Source organism: Hyperolius riggenbachi, chromosome 1 (assembly GCF_040937935.1).
Source record: "Hyperolius riggenbachi isolate aHypRig1 chromosome 1, aHypRig1.pri, whole genome shotgun sequence".
Lineage (NCBI taxonomy): Eukaryota > Metazoa > Chordata > Amphibia > Anura > Hyperoliidae > Hyperolius > Hyperolius riggenbachi.
The window spans coordinates 272,139,878-272,156,327 of NC_090646.1; the positions used below are offsets into that span (position 1 = coordinate 272,139,878).

The 16,450-nt window shown below is 40.5% G+C and overlaps 1 protein-coding gene across 1 annotated transcript in view; it reads left to right on the forward strand.

Annotated features, from left to right (window-relative positions):
• DNAH6 (dynein axonemal heavy chain 6) overlaps positions 1-16,450 on the forward strand; it is a 443,662-nt gene that overhangs the window by 334,153 nt on the left and 93,059 nt on the right. The window contains exons 65-68 of the mRNA XM_068233571.1: positions 4,120-4,310; positions 4,637-4,797; positions 7,065-7,153; positions 14,592-14,738. Of these exons, the coding sequence (XP_068089672.1) occupies positions 4,120-4,310; positions 4,637-4,797; positions 7,065-7,153; positions 14,592-14,738 (588 nt within the window). The remainder of the gene's footprint in view (positions 1-4,119; positions 4,311-4,636; positions 4,798-7,064; positions 7,154-14,591; positions 14,739-16,450) is intronic.

Sequence of the window (16,450 nt, forward strand, 5' to 3'; positions counted from 1 at the left end):
CCCCTTCCTACACTGCGCCCTGAGGCTGGAGCCTCTCCAGCCTATGCCTCGGCCCTGCCCTGAGGATCACGGAGCTCACACCAAGACTAGGCATTGTATATTATCTGTTATGACCTTCTGCTCTCCTGACCATCTCTCTGCTTTCTGATTCGGTACCACGCATATCTGATATCACGTTGCCAAACCCTGCCTGACTTGGATACCGAATCAGCCTTCTGTCTTTGTACCTTATCTGTCTGTCTGTTGCCGACCTGGCTAGTTCGACCTCGAGAACTATCTCCTCTATTTAGAGATAGTTCACAGATCTGTCAGTGACACTTCACCCTTGGTTGTCACTTACACTCTGGTCATTCCCTCACTCAGCCTGACTCCCCCCCCCCCTTAGGGAGCCTCAGGCCAGTGGAAGGAACCTGTTCTTTGGGCAGTACCCTTTACTGCCTTGCACCCTCTATATACGGGTGCTCTCCTCAAAGTATTACTGTTGCACCAAACACTCATATTACTCAGGTGTCCAGAGGTTAGAGATATATCTGATTATCGGTGATACTGCAGATCATCAATAATCGGGTATATATCTGTATTCTCGGTGATACTGCAGATCACCGGTAATCAGATCCTCTCTGTGTTACACCGATCGTTACAACTAGGGGTCCAGAGCGCAATATCATCGGTGTGTCAATGTGACTTTTAAATCCTTTGGGCCTGATTCACAAAGCAGTGCAAAGTGTTTGCACGCGAGTGAAAACCCCTTTATCACGCCTAAACTCAGTTTAGGCATGATAAGAAGAAACTCGCGCGAATTTTCCGCGCGCAAAGTTTTGCGCACGCAAGCGCACAGGCGCGCGCGCAGCACCCGGCACTTCGCGCGAAGCTCCCATTAAGCCCTATGGGACCTTGCGTACGCGCGGTAGCTTCGTGCGAGTTAGAGCACAAAGCAGTGATAACTTTGCTAGTGCAAAGGTTATCACGCCTAAAGTCTTTTAGGCGTAATAACTGAGTTATCACCGCTTTGTGAATCGAGCCCTTTGTTTTGGTGACCTTTCTGAAGCACCTACAAAAAGGCATATGGGCTGGTATCTTCAAAGCAAGGAACAAACATGCTGATGAGTGGTTGCCTATTTTCTGGTAGTTTGGGGGAAGAGGAAAGAGACTTTTTCATTAACCCAACAATAGTAAAAGAGAGAAAACTGAAAAAGAGAATAGTGCTTAAATGCAGTGGTTTAAATTGTTTGATGCCTATCATTCTTAAATCACCTGTTTCTAGGCTGTACTCTGAAACCTGTAGAATCTTTCACTTTTCTGCATTTTTAATCTTAATCTAGCATAAGTGCATCTTGTGAATTCTTATTGACTTTCACCATCCTGTTACTTGAAGGCAGTAGACACAATCAAATGTTGATTGTGTATGTAATGACAGACGGTTGGTTTCATTGTACAATAGTATCATTAATTCCAGGCATTTGATCACCACAAATGCAACAAGAAGCCCTGTTACCTCCTGCCTAAGGTCCTCCATTAATTAGCCAGAATATGGACTGTATGTTTCTTTATTTTTAAATAAATGACTTAAAGGGATACTGTAGGGGGTCGGGGGAAAATGAGTTGAACTTACCCGGGGCTTCTAATGGTCCCCCACAGACATCCTGTGCCCGCACAGCCACTCCCCAATGCTCCGGCCCCGCCTCCCATTCACTTCTGGAATTTCAGACTTTAAAGTCTGAAAACCACTGCGCCTGCGTTGCCATGTCCTCGATCCCGCTGATGTCACCAGGAGCGTACTACGCAGGCCTAGTATGGTCTGTGTCTGCGCAATACGCTCCTGGTGACATCATCGGGAACAAGGACACAGCAATGCAGGCACAGTGGTTTTCAGACTTTAAAGTCTGAAATTCTAGAAGTGAACCGGAGGCGGGGCCAGAGCATTGGTGAGTGGCTGCGTGAGCACAGGATGTCTGCGGAGGACCATTAGAAGCCCTGGGTAAGTTCAACTCATTTCCCCCCCCCCCCCTACAGTATCCCTTTAATTCTGTCTATAACTGTCTGAGCGTTATATTTTCTGTCTTGGGTGAATTACATTGTAGCTCTAAAACATTGTTTCAAATATTTCATAAATCATTAGAAAATGGATCTTCTTACTAAACTGAAAAGAAAATGCTGTTTGCTGATACTGGTGAAATTAAATGAATTCTATTATTGCACTTGTTTTTGTATGGTCAACAATACTCTGTTTTAAATGCCAGTTAATTTTCCAGTGTAGGATTTGAGACTGGTAATATTCATTCATTAGGCACAGAAAAGCGAGCACATTTTAGCATGTTAATTCCCAAACTTATATATCACCATTTCAGAAAGCCAACAGAATACATAGTCAGTAGTATAGTAGTTTGGCATCCTCTCTTTCTGACTGTTAGTCTTAATAAAAATAAAATTCTTCTAGCTGCAAAAATAAAAATTTAGAACTCATCCCAAACAGCTATTTAGAATATTAGAGAGGTTCTCTGTTTTATATTCAGTGTAACTTGCAGGTTTAAGGAGAGTCTATATTATAATCTCTAAAATGTTTTTTTTTTTTTTTTAAGAATTACCAAATAATCATTCAACTATATAATACTAGGAGTCAGAGTTGTTTTCCTATTTGCATTACCTAATAGTGGATTCCTACTTAATTCTATGTAATTCCTTTTTATTGCAAAGGCTTGACTCACTGCATGTGATAAATTATTTATCTGTAAAAATGTTCAAACCTGACCAGGCAGATTTATGTTATTTTACTACTTAGGACCTTGGGAAACCTAATATCAAATAATTTTTATTTGTTGAGTTTGTACGTCAGAAGTTCACAAGGACTGACCCTTGCATGCATGAGCTTTGGATCATTTGTTTCATGGTCCAGAGAGTTAGTCCCAAAATTACAAATTCTTCTTGACCACAAAAAGGGAAATATTAGACAAACTGTGATTAAAAAAGTTTTTGGGATGAAAGCCCCTCTTTCATGAAAAATGTACTTATTAGGCTTATCAGATAGATAATTTAGTTAAGAAGAATGGAAGCTTTTAAACAATATGCGGGTGGTAACAGGAATATTGTGGACAACTTGGACATTGAACACTGCAATGATTTTCTATGGGTTGTTTCAAACTTAAAGAGAATCTGTATTGTTAAAATTGCACAAAAGTCAACATACCAGTGCGTTAGGGGACATCTCCTATTACCCTCTGTCACAATTTCGCCGCTCCCCGCCGCATTAAAAGTGGTTAAAAACAGTTTTAAAAAGTTTGTTTATAAACAAACAAAATGGCCACCAAAACAGGAAGTAGGTTGATGTACAGTATGTCCACACATAGAAAATACATCCATACACAATCAGGCTGTATACATCCTTCCTTTTGAATCTCAAGAGATCATTTGTGTGTTTCCTTCCCCCTGCATCTCTCATGCACTGAAGTTTCAGGCTGCTCTTTTCTTCCTGCAAACAGCTTTTCCCTTGTCTGAATTTCCTCAGTATGTGAAAGCCCAGCCAGCTCAGAGGACGATTTATCCAGCTTGTAAATGATAAGAGAGAAGAGAGAAGCTGCTCTAATCTAAATAATACACAGGCAGTGTGCACAGAGGGGCCTGGAAGGGGGAGATCATAGCAGAACCACAACACTGAAGAACTTGGCAGCCTTCCAGACACAGGCCGACAAGTCTGACATGGGAAAGATACATTGATTTATTACAGAGACTGTGATAGTAGAAAGTGCTGTAGTAAGCCAGAACACATTAGAATAGCTTTTGGAACTTGTAGGATGATACAAAACAGGATGCAATTTTTGTTACGGAGTCTCTTTAATGGTTTTATTGTGTCCATTTTTGTCTGCTGTGCTTCTGCAATGGAGGAATGATTTTTCTTTGAGCAGTGCACTCTGCTGCAGAGTGGCAGTGGACCCTGCAATAGACTACATCACATTTTAAGTTTAAAAAATTAACATGTACATTTTATCTTTAGGAACAGAGCTAAAAAAATCTAATATTTAATAGCCTGACATTACATTTAAACAATTGCAAAAGTCACTCCCTACAGCTAGCTCTGATAGTGTTTTTTTAATTTGTTAATAAATTAACCATATTTCATTTTAGGTTGTCTTTGCCATCACGGAATTTGTGATACTTAACTTGGGGAAAAAATTTATAGAGAACCCCCCAGTGGATCTTGTGACCCTGTACCAAGATATGTCACCCTCTACACCTCTAATCTTCATTCTAAGCACTGGGTCTGACCCAATGGGTGCTTTTCAAAGATTTGCAAAAGAAAGAGGATACTTGGAAAGGTAAACAAAAATATTCAAAAAATACAGTCTTTGCATATACAGTACATAAGTAAAAGTTGATAATTTCTCTACTATAAAAAAGGTTAAAGTCCAGGGTGGGCTGGCATAAGTCCTGCTGGTCAGAGCCCAAAGTGAGCCCGAATTGCAGTGCTCAATCATGCACAGGAAGGAATAGCTTTTACATGCTTTATTAAAAAGCTATGTTTTATACTTTGGAGACTTACACAGTTTTTAATCATTCTATATCAACTGATGTCAATTTGAGGTGATGCTATACTATTATATGCTTGAATTGTACTTTGAATATCTGAAACATTGTTTTACAGGGTACGGTCAATATCTCTAGGGCAAGGACAGGGACCAATTGCAGAACAAATGATAAAAGATGCCATGAAGAGTGGAAACTGGATATTTTTGCAGAACTGCCATCTGGCTGTCTCATGGATGTTGCCTATGGAAGAACTTATAAAAAGTTTTACAGAACCAAGTATGTGGTGAAAAAAGTAATACTTATTAACTACTGATCATAGGACTTTTTTTTTAGAAAGTAAAACTTTGCAAGTGCATAACTGACAGTCACTTGGTCTCACTTGTTACCTTTAAACATTAAGGTTAATCTGAGCTCCCTCTAAACTGTGTAACGTGTTACCATATATTATATTATGCATGCAGTTTCACTTACCATCCATATCATCCAGGGACCTTTAGTCCCTGACCACACAAATAATGATTACACTTGATGGATGACGGTTAGCCCTGCACTTCTGCAAAGCCCTCCTAGCCTTTAAGTCATGCGATTGATCATTTACTGTGATGTAAAGCTTCATTAACCAAAGTAGGGGTGTGACAGATCGAAGACCATTAAGGATAGTCACTGTCATGTGCATAGTATGTGAAATCACCTACAGACACCACTAAGTGCCTGCCTGTCATTTACATATGGTCACACATGACAAAAATAGCTAAACACGTTATAAGTTCACAATAAGCATGCAAGATCTGTTAAACATATGTATGCCTTCCTCCACTATTGTTAACACTATTGTTGAGTAAAATTTACCATGTTGTTTCAGAACTACAGCAGTTGTTGCTTTTATGGGGTCCAATTTAACCACAATTTGACATCATCCATAATAAAACAAATAATTCTGGTGTTTTAGGCTGGTTGGTGAAACTATGGTGAATTTCTACACAATTATACTGCCCATGCACAGTATGACCAAAATAAGGCAAAGGAATTCCAAGCCAAAGATGCTAACCACTTCAATACCATGCTGTACCAGAAATATATTATTTCTATGAGTACAACAAGCCCAAATAGATCTTGGCATCAGATGTTTCTCCACTCAGTCATTTTAACAACCACTACTCAGTAGAACTAAACTTCAAGCTTCCCATGAAATCCTTTATGGAAAGAAAAAATCATTACAATTTATGGAAATCCTAAAAAAATGTGAAGTTTTACTTGGTTTCACATTTGCAGAAGGCACTGAAAAGGTTAAGCCTCAGTGTTTACCTTATGGAAAGCTGCCTCAGCAAAGCTCTTCTGCAGTAACTATATGTGGAATAAACACTTGTGTGCAGTTCAAGAGTTCAGGTCAGCTCTAAGCACTTATAGATCCTACCAAATAACATCTTCCATAGCATCTGCTGCATTTGACTGGTCTATTTCCAAGCTGTATAAATGTCTCTGTAAATTTGCATCAACTCAGAATTAGCATCTCATTGATCATTTTCTAGGTCATAACAAAATACTCTCACGTGTACTATATACTCTGAGGCTGTTAGAATGCTTATTACCTTATAAGAAGTAATGAATTGAGCGAACACTATCTAGTGACAGCAATAAGTAAATAGAGAGGAAGACTTAGCAACTTTTTAAATCCCCTTTGTACAAGTGGTATCATACTCCTTAGATTACTTACCCTGTGAAGGAGCCCAATAAATCAGTAACATGTGGTAAAACAGATGTTTAACACAGCACTATAATTCTAAAAGCACCTCTTATTTAATTTATTTCCTGAATTCCCCCTGGATTTTCCTGCCTGGAAAGTGTGTTGGGCACCTGCTCACTGTCTTCCTTCATTAGATTTTAGCTTTTAAAGACCGGCAGAATTGTTAGAACGGCAGTGACACACTGTACCCTCCATTTTCTTCTTTGAAAAGAACACATAGGTTTTTATATTTAAAACTCCTGACTGCAAATAAACAACTAGTGTCCATGAAACTGCACATTTTCATATTTTTTTTATCTTTATAGAACCCATTAGAATGCCATGGTAAATGTAGGGCAGCTGTGTGGAATTCCAGTTTCTTGGGAGTTAGTGGTCCTTTTAACTTACTCAGTTGTGTAACTTTCTGTGTCACATTTGACTGGCCATATAGCTGTCATCATACGTGGGATGAGATCACTGACATGACAGGTTTTCCTATCAGCTCAGAACAGAAACTAGAGATGTGGGAATATTGTAATGACACATGCCTGGTCTTTCTTTGCTTGAGGAAATCAATCTAATTTTGTATTCCCTGGAAAAGGCCAAGTAACACAGCCCTTGTACTCCTGCTTGTCACATGGAAAATGATACTGACCTAGAACCCTACAGCTAATTAAAGATTACAGCCAACTTCTGTCATTACCGGTTAGTTAAGCCCAGCATGAAAACATTTCCTTTTAAGTTAGATCAAGGTGACTGTTTCCGTTTTTATTGAAGATTTTATGTATTTTTTTTATAATATAGATATTTTATATTACAGATGTCTCCATAAATGAGAATTTCAGATTGTTTTTAAGCTCCATGCCCAGCAATACCTTCCCTGTCACCGTGCTGCAGAACTCTGTCAAGGTGAGATTGCTAATAGACGTTTAACAACCACTCATTTTTTGCTTATTAAAACTAACATAATGAATCATAACAACTGCAAAAGAGGACACCTATGGGGATTGCTCAAAGCAAACAGCTGCTTGCTTTGCAAGTTAATGTGCACTTAAAAAAATAACAGCTGGAGTTTGGTTTTTATGGTTAACACCTTCACATTTCCTCGCTTCAGCTTCTTATAAATCATCCCTGACATCCACAGGCATTCATACAGGATCCTTTTCCATAGTAATGGCCCCTTTTATCATTGCACACTGTCATTGGTAGTCAGCACTGAATGAGCCATGATGTAAACAGTAAATGACCCAAGGCCCATGATCAATAAAGCGTGGGAGCTATCTTGTTTAAAGGTGCCCACTAATGATACAATCTTGACTGTAAACTCCAACCACTTCTATGAAATATGAGGGATTACCTAAATTATCCATTTAATGTATATTCACTCAGTTCACCTTTCTACTATGTAGATTTGGTAAAATTGTACAATCAAGATTGTATCATTAGTGGGTGCATTATCTGGTTTGGGAAAGCATGCAGTTAAAACTACTGTGCACTTGTGGCTGCTTAAGCTTAATGCGGCGTAGTTTGAACGTCGTCCGGTCCCGTGTATGGGGCGCAACAGCCCATCCCCTCCAACACAGAATTCAGCTGTCTAAAGACAGCAGAGTACTGTACATTGCTAAGGGGCTGTTTTCATTGGCTCCTGAACTCTTACTCACTGTGAGCCAATCACAATGATCAGGAAGTGCAAAATCTAAAAAAAAAAGGCTCTAATCCTTAAAGAGAATCTCCGACTAAGAATTGAACTTTATCCCAATCAGTAGCTGATACCCCCTTTTACATGAGAAATCTATTCCTTTTCACAAACAGACTATCAGGGGGCGCTGTATGATTGATATTGTGGTGAAACCCCTCCCACAAGAAACTCTGAGGACCATGGTACTCCTGGCAGTTTCCTGTCTGTGAACCTTGTTGCATTGTGGGAAATAGCTGTTTACAGCTGTTTCCAAATGCCAAAAAAGCAAGCAGCAGCTACATCACCTGCCAACAGTAAAAATGTCACTGTAACAAATGTCAAAATGTAAATTAGGGATTTAAAAGATTTTACAACGGGCAAACACTGACTAAATCATTTATACATAATTATTGTAAAAATGAAGCACTTTTTTATTACATTATTTTTACTGGAGTTTGTCTTTAAGGGACCAGATCCGTGCAGTCCTCAATGAGTTAAGTGAACCTATTTTCATTCTAAGGACAGTTTGGAGCACTGTTATGAGGTCCATCAGACGTTCAGAAGTTTTTACTGATGTTCTTTAAAAGCCAAATGACAATATGAAAAGGAATGGCTAGTCTTTACCTTTTGTACACATACAGATAATATTACTTAAAATGTTTAACACTAACATACTGGTAGATTAGAGGACCACTATTGGCAAGAATTTTAAAATTTTAAATCTGTGTTGTATATTGCATATGTGTAAAATGTATATTTGTCCAAGAGTAAAATGCACTATATCATAAGGTGGGTCCTACAATTCACAATCAGCTATATCACCACAGTGATCTTCCAATTCATATATTCACATGGTAGACCATCACCCAAAGGACTAAAAGGAGCTTACCAGCTGCTTTATGGCTTATGCTATGTTTTACAAATAAACGGTTTACACTTAGATTTGCCGTTTCTTTGCTTGTTTTGTTTTATCTATGCTGGATTCCTGGATGCTATACCTGGGCTAAGATAATAAGTGCTGTACATCTGGATCGCTTAGTGATTGTTTCTTGGTTCCCTTTACCACTGAATGCGAGACACGCAGCCTTATAATTTGGGTTGTTAGCCACTGGTAAGCTCCTTTTAGTCCTTTGGGTGATGGTCTACCACGTGTATATATGAATTGGAAGATCACTGTGGTGAAGTACAGCTGATTGTGAATTGTAGGACCCACCTTATGATCTGCGCTGATTTCTTATACTATTTTTGTGCTGACTTTTGGACATTGTCTATTCTCAGCAGCGATCAAATGTTTAGTCCCCTTGGCACTGATATATTGTTTGTATATAATGCACTATAAATTGCTTTTTTTTCCTATGTCACAGTCACTTACAGTAGTTAGTAAAAATCATATCTGTCATTTTTTTGAGTAGTCTCGGGATTCTCTGGCCTTTTTTTATTTTCAAAAACACTTACTGAATGGCAGTTGCTCAGTCCAAAAGACAACATAGTGGGCAAGTATATAGGGAGGCTGGATGGCATCTTTGTATAGATCATTTCCATGCAGTGCTTTTGTAAAGAATAAAGAAAATAGTTAGAATACCCCATGAGTAGGTGGACTAGTCCAAAACCTGTCAGATCTGTCAGATATTTACTGCCTCCTGTAAGTGACAGGAACATAGGAGACAAGTGATTTATAGTGCCTTACTGCCTTTTACTCTGGGACAAATGTACTTCTTACAAGTATGTATACATGTATTTTAAATTTTAACTTTTTGTGATAGCGGCCCTTTAGCCAAATCATGCTGGGCAAGTGTTGAAAATGAATAATTAGCTACACGGTGTAGCTTATTACTCTTGTAACAAGGTGGGAGTTTCTGGCCAGTCACTTAGCAACTGTATTCCTAACAGAGTATACAGTCAGAGTACTGTGGCTAAGGCTGCAATAGGAAGCAATCTAAGCCTGCTGAGACTTTTGTAAATTCTTAGCTGGCCGCAGAGTAAGTGAAAATATCATTTTTAATAATGTAAAGTTACCTTAGACCACAGTGTCCTTAGTTTTATTTGAACCCAAGAAGCTAGAACATTTCGCCATAGCCAGTATGTCACCCAAATTTAGCACTTGGAAGATACTGACAGTAAATGAGTGACCATTTCTATGTCTTACCCCTGCTGCAGTTAAATCAATAGGAAAAATACTGCTTGTCAGAAAATGTGAAATTTATTGAACATGTTGAAACAGTTTCTGCTGTTTTGTAGGCCTGATAAAATACTGCATGACATAGCGGCTGATCCTCCAAAACCCCATTTTCTAATACTTTGTCCTATACATCTGCGTGAACAGCACAAACGATAATTGCACTTTTGCTAATGGACCTTAACTAAAACAAATTGGTGCAGCATTTCTAGATTTTCTAGGCTTATTCCTTGTTTTATGCAAGCCTTCCACTTTGGTTATCCCCAGGGTGAGTTTAATTCCAGTCCACAGCATATCCACTGTTGAGCAGGACTGAATATACTACTAAAATAGTCACATGCGTAGACATGAAACATAAATGTTGGCTATACTGTGTTAAATGTTTACTTAGATTATTGTCAGTTTTATGCTGTCACGCATCACTTGTTTGTTGCCAAATCCTAAAGAACGGAATACACGCATGACATTCAGTGGCACCTTCAATCTGAAATCATCACAGCTGAATCTCTTTGCTAGTGTATGTAACACTTACACTGCCAATACTATTAAAGCTTTTAAGCCTGTTTCAGTAGAACAAAAACTGTGATCTAAATTTAAAGTATGTGTACAGCAATACGTTCGCAAGAGTGATTTCTGAAACGTTTGTCATGTCCTACGTGTCTGCATATTATCGCTGAGTTAAAGACTTTTTCATCAGAGGAAGCAAACACAATAATCCTTTCAATCGTAAATGCTTCAGAGTTGATCTTTCTGATGTACTCTTCTGAAAGCTACTCTCAGTGTGATTTCATATTGCCTCCCACAGAAATATGCATATTAAAATGATGTATGTCCTTATTAGCGATATCAATGCTTGTAAATAGGATGTGATAAAGGTGACCACTATATCTCTCTGACTGACTTAACAACATGGTACAAAGAGCAGTGACGAGGAAAATGAAAAACTGAAGTTTGACAGCATTCTTTAGATTGCTGCAAAACTACTAACAAGGCAGTTTCTAGACTACATTTCACCCAGGGCGAGGGTGTAAAAATCGCCCCCCCCACCGTGGAGCCAGGTATAGGTGCCCACAGTATAGGTTAGCTACGTAGGTGCCACCAGTATGTGTCAATTAGCTAGGTGCCTGCAGTATAGGTTAGATTGGTAGATGCCCCCAGTATAGGTTAGATAGGTAGGTGACTGCTGCATAGGTTAGGTAGGTAAGTGACTGCAGTATAGGTTAGATAGGTAGGTGACTGCAGTATAGGTTAGGTAGGTAAGTGACTGCTGTACAGGTTAGATAGGTAGGTGACTGCAGTACAGCTTAGATAGGTAGGTGCCAGTATAGATTAGATAGGTAGGTGACTGCAGTATAGGTTAGGTAGGTAAGTGACTGCTGTACAGGTTAGATAGGTAGGTGACTGCAGTACAGCTTAGATAGGTAGGTGCCAGTAAAGGTTAGGTAGGGGACTGCAGTATAGGTTAGGTAGGTAAGTGATTGCAGTATAGCTTAGATAAGTAGGTGCCTGCTGTATAGGTTAGGTAGGTAGGTAGGTGCTGCAGTATAGATTAGATAGGTAGATAGGTGCTGCAGTATAGATTAGGTAGGGAGGTAGGTGCTGCAGTATAGATTAGGTAGGTGCTGCAGTATAGATTAGGTAGGTAGGTGCTGCAGTATAGGTTAGGTAGGTGCTGCAGTATACGTTAGGTAGGAAGGTAGGTAGGTAGGTGCTGCAGTATAGATTAAGTAGGTAGGTAGGTGCTGCAGTATACATTAGGTAGGTAGGTAGGGGCTTCAGTATAGATTAGGTAGGTAGGTACCTGCAGTATAGATTAGGTAGGTAGGTAGGTGCTTCAGTATAGATTAGATAGGTAGGTGCCTGCAGTATAGGTTAGGTAGGTAGGTAGGTGTTGCAGTATAGATTAGATAGGTAGGTGCCTGCAGTATAGATTAGGTAGGTAGGTGCTGCAGTATACATTAGGTAGGTAGGTGCTGCAGTATAGGTTAGGTAGGTAGGTGCTGCAGTATAGGCTAGGTAGGTAAGTGCTGCAGTATAGATTAGGTAGGTAGGTAGGTAGGTGCTGCAGTATAGATTAGGTAGGTAGGTGCTGCAGTATAGGTTAGATAGGTAGGTGCTGCAGTATAGGTTAGGTAGGTAGGTGCTGCAGTATAGATTAGGTAGGTAGGTTCTGCAGTATAGGCTAGGTAGATAGGTGCTGCAGTATAGATTAGGTAGGTAGGTAGGTGCTGCTGTATAGATTAGGTAGGTAGGTAGGTCCTGCAGTATAGGTTAGGTAGGTAGGTGCTGCAGTATAGATTAGGTAGGTAGGTACTGCAGTATAGATTAGGTAGGTAGGTGCTGCAGTATAGGTTAGATAGGTAGGTGCTGCAGTGGTGGTGGGAGCGGGCATAATAGTAATAACTCACCTTTCTTCAGCAGAATAGCCGATCTCACACTGCTTCAATGTACTTCCTTTCCCGGCATCTGTCTCAGTAACAGCGCCCCCTGTGTTGACATGCGGAACATCATCACAGGGGGCGCTGTTACTGAGACAGATGCCGGTAAATAAAGTACAGTGAAGCAGCGTGGGATCGGCTGAACGAAGGTGAGTTTTTATTATACCCGCTCCCACCACCTCTGCGCCCAGCTCCTGCCGCAACAATCCAGCGCCCCGGGCGATTGCACGTATCGCACGCCCATAGAAACGGGGCTGACTACTAATCACAATCCTCCTGATTTAGTAAATCTTGCAGCACTTACTTAGTAAAACTGGTCAAGACGGGAAATAAGGAATTTACTATAAACATCTCAGCCATCATTGTGGCCAGGACGCGGAGCCTACACACAATCCACCTTCCTGGCCATACCAACCCACATGCCTTTTAACATGGGAGGTTGGGAAGGTAGACAATACCCAAAAGTAAGTAAGTAAGGGTAATATAAAGTAAATTTGTCTAAAAATCTTTTAGCAGATCCTTTACCTATTTACCATAAAAGGTTAAAGTAAACTCAGTAATACATTTTTAATAATTTCTTTTTTTAAGTTAAATATTGCTAGAAGATTTCATGTTTCTTCTCTGGGACCCCTGTCTCGATTCACTGCTTCTTCTGGCAACTTGAAGTCCTATTCTAAGTTGAAGAAAAGTTACCCCCATTGATTGTACTGTTCAAGAACTTCAAGCTGAACTGATGTATTGTGGGCAGCCCTGCCAATATCCATAAACAACTGTATAGTAACCAGCCTAAATAGCAGCCAGGGTTGAATACACAGTTTCTGTTAGCATATGCCAATGTGAATCGTAGTTGCCATGCAGATAATGAAGATAATTAGACATGTTTTGACATAATACATTCATGCAAACTATGAGCAGGAGATGATAGGATACTTGTTAAAGCACTTTTGACACAGGAGACCAGGGTTGGAATCCTGGCTGGAGCCAGTTACCTATATTTACTCTCTGAAGCATACACTTGATTAAAGTCGGCTGAGGCAGTCATTATCAATGATAATTTTTATTAGAATTATTTTATATAGTGCTTTTCTCCAGCTGGAATCAAAGTGCTTAAGAGCTTCAGCCCCTTTGGGCACGCACAGTAAGCCCCCAAAAGTGTGTGTACACACCTTTGACATGTCCAGTGGCCCGTGACCCCTGACAGCCTGGCGGATCAACTCACCCCCACCAATGGTCGACCTGCTGATCGACCGCCTGCTGTGTGATGTAATGCCTGCGCCACTCCATCGGGTCTCCACCTCCCCGGTTAGCAACAGAGCGCTCCATCAGCTTTACAGCTAACTCTGCGTCTGTACAACCCAGCCCAGCAATGTCACCCAAGGGGATCAGGTCCCTATCCCTGGCATGCAACCTCCAACAAACGTGTGTACGCACACTTTAGGGGGCCTACTGTGCTTGCCCAAAAGGGCTGCAGCTCTTAAGCACTTTGATTCCAGCAGGAGAAAAGCACTATACAAAATAATTCTAATAAAAAAATAAATAAAAGTGCACTACTGGAAGCAGCATTCACTCCAGTAAATACAGTATATAGAACAAGAGGGATATGGCCACATGTTGCTTGCTACATAAATTTGAGTCAGGTTTGCCGCCTCCTTCATGAATAAAAAATTGTAATTAGCCAAATTATGTAGCATTAAAAAGGGGGAAATCATTTGATTGCAGTAATAGGCAGTGGTGATGCCTCTGCACTTTATGATCTTCTAGGTACCATAGTTGCATATGTTGTGGAAAGTATTACTCTGTATCAGTATTTGCTTGTAAAATATAGATTGATTGCATTGTGGGATACAATTTAAAACCCATTACTGCTTTGAAATTAGAAAGGTGATTATGATTACCTTCAGTAATTCAGAAATTTTTGTCACGGCCACCTACACCCCCTCTGTTCCAGGAGCATGGAAACCAGGTAATCGACACAGACATGAGGACAATGAGATGTGTAAATGCAGTGTTCAACAAAGAGGTCATTACATTTCAGCAAATGGCTTTCTGTTGCAGGTTACTAATGAGCCTCCGAAAGGTCTCCGTGCTAATATCCGTCGCGCCTTTACGGAAATTACACCCACGTTCTTTGAGGAGCATCTGCTTGGCAGAAAATGGAGAAAAGTTATTTTTGGGATTTGCTTTTTCCACGCCATCATACAGGTGACTCGCCTTTTCTACTGACTAATCTACTGTAACGTGTATTGAAAATTGTTAGCATAAATTAGAACAAAGGTTGAACACTATAGTGTAATGCAGCCCATCATCTCTGCAATGCGGTTATGGTGTTTTTGCCTTGAGGTGAATAAATCAATATGCTTACTGCTGCTATCATTATTGATGTTGTTTTATGGAGAAAGTAGAGAGAAAACATGTTTACCAGGAATTCATATGGATTTAAAAGATACTTTTTTGGAGCACTGGGGTAAATTCATTAATGAAAGTGAATGGAAAACTGAAGCATAAGTGGAGCAGTCGGCCAAAGGAAGCAATCAGAACTCTTTTTTTTTTTTTGCCTTAACAGCTGAAAACTGATTTTCGTTGCTCATGTCAAATTTTTCTGGTGTCGTAAAGAAAATTGGAATTGAGAGGAATAGAAATGCTGGCCTATCTTGCACCGGGTGCAACGTTTCCAGGGCACCCGTTGCGATGTTCCGCGCGAAGGCTAATTAGTGTGCGAATGGTGGGCTCGGCGCACAGAGTGACGTTTTCATCGTACTGCACAGCGCGCAATCTCTGGGTGTGCTAACTGCTTAGCACCCTAGTTAGCATGCCCAAAGCCTTTAGGCCGTTAGTGCCGGTTAGTGAATCGAGCCCATAAAGTGCAGAAATGTCAATTTTTAAATTTGAAATAAAACAACAGAAGTAAGCCCATTACTTTTCCTTCCCTGCAGAACCATAATGCAAGTGTGAATAAAGCACATTCTCATTCCCCCTTGACTTTGTTCACATTATATGCAGTACTTTAGAAAAGATGAAGCGCTCCATGGTGCATTATCAGGGGAAAATTTTTAATCGCAAATTAAAAGTTCTACTTACAGGAGGTAAAATGACAACTCGCTCATCAGCGGTACAGTCCACCGCTACACAGGCATGCAGGTTTGGCAACAACGCGCTGTGGCCAGTAGCGCGTTCTCCGATGTCCGGGGAAGCCGTCCCGCAGTGGGTGTGGGCGTGGCTGTGGTTTAGCGTGCGTATGGCGTCATTACGCGTTTCGGCGCTCTGCGCCTTCGTCAGATCAAGCGCCGAAACGCGTAATGACGCCATACGCACGCTAAACCACAGCCACGCCCACACCCACTGCGGGACGGCTTCCCCGGACATCGGAGAACGCGCTACTGGCCACAGCGCGTTGTTGCCAAACCTGCATGCCTGTGTAGCGGTGGACTGTACCGCTGATGAGCGAGTTGTCATTTTACCTCCTGTAAGTAGAACTTTTAATTTGCGATTAAAAATTTTCCCCTGATAATGCACCATGGAGCGCTTCATCTTTTCTAGATTTGTTGCCCCTTGCCAATTGTGATTGGAGCAGCACAGTGCATTGCGAAAAAGGAAAATCAGCATCTGTAGCAGTCAGTTATCATCAGGACAGGAGCGCAAGGTTTTTTGGGATATGCAGTACTTTGCTTAGTTGTGCACTTGTTATACAGGTGCTGGTGCATGCTTTGTTTTTCAGTTGCCTGTTTACATCGTATGTGATGTTATATGGCGCACTACTAAAATACAGTGCAGTATCAATTTTTGGATGCTACAATGCACATCACCATTAACCCCCTTGCCGTTACAATTCTGATGGCAAGGGGGCAGCGCAGCACTTTTTTAAAATATTTTTTTTTTTAAATCATGTAGCGAGCCGAGGGCTCGCTACAGGATAG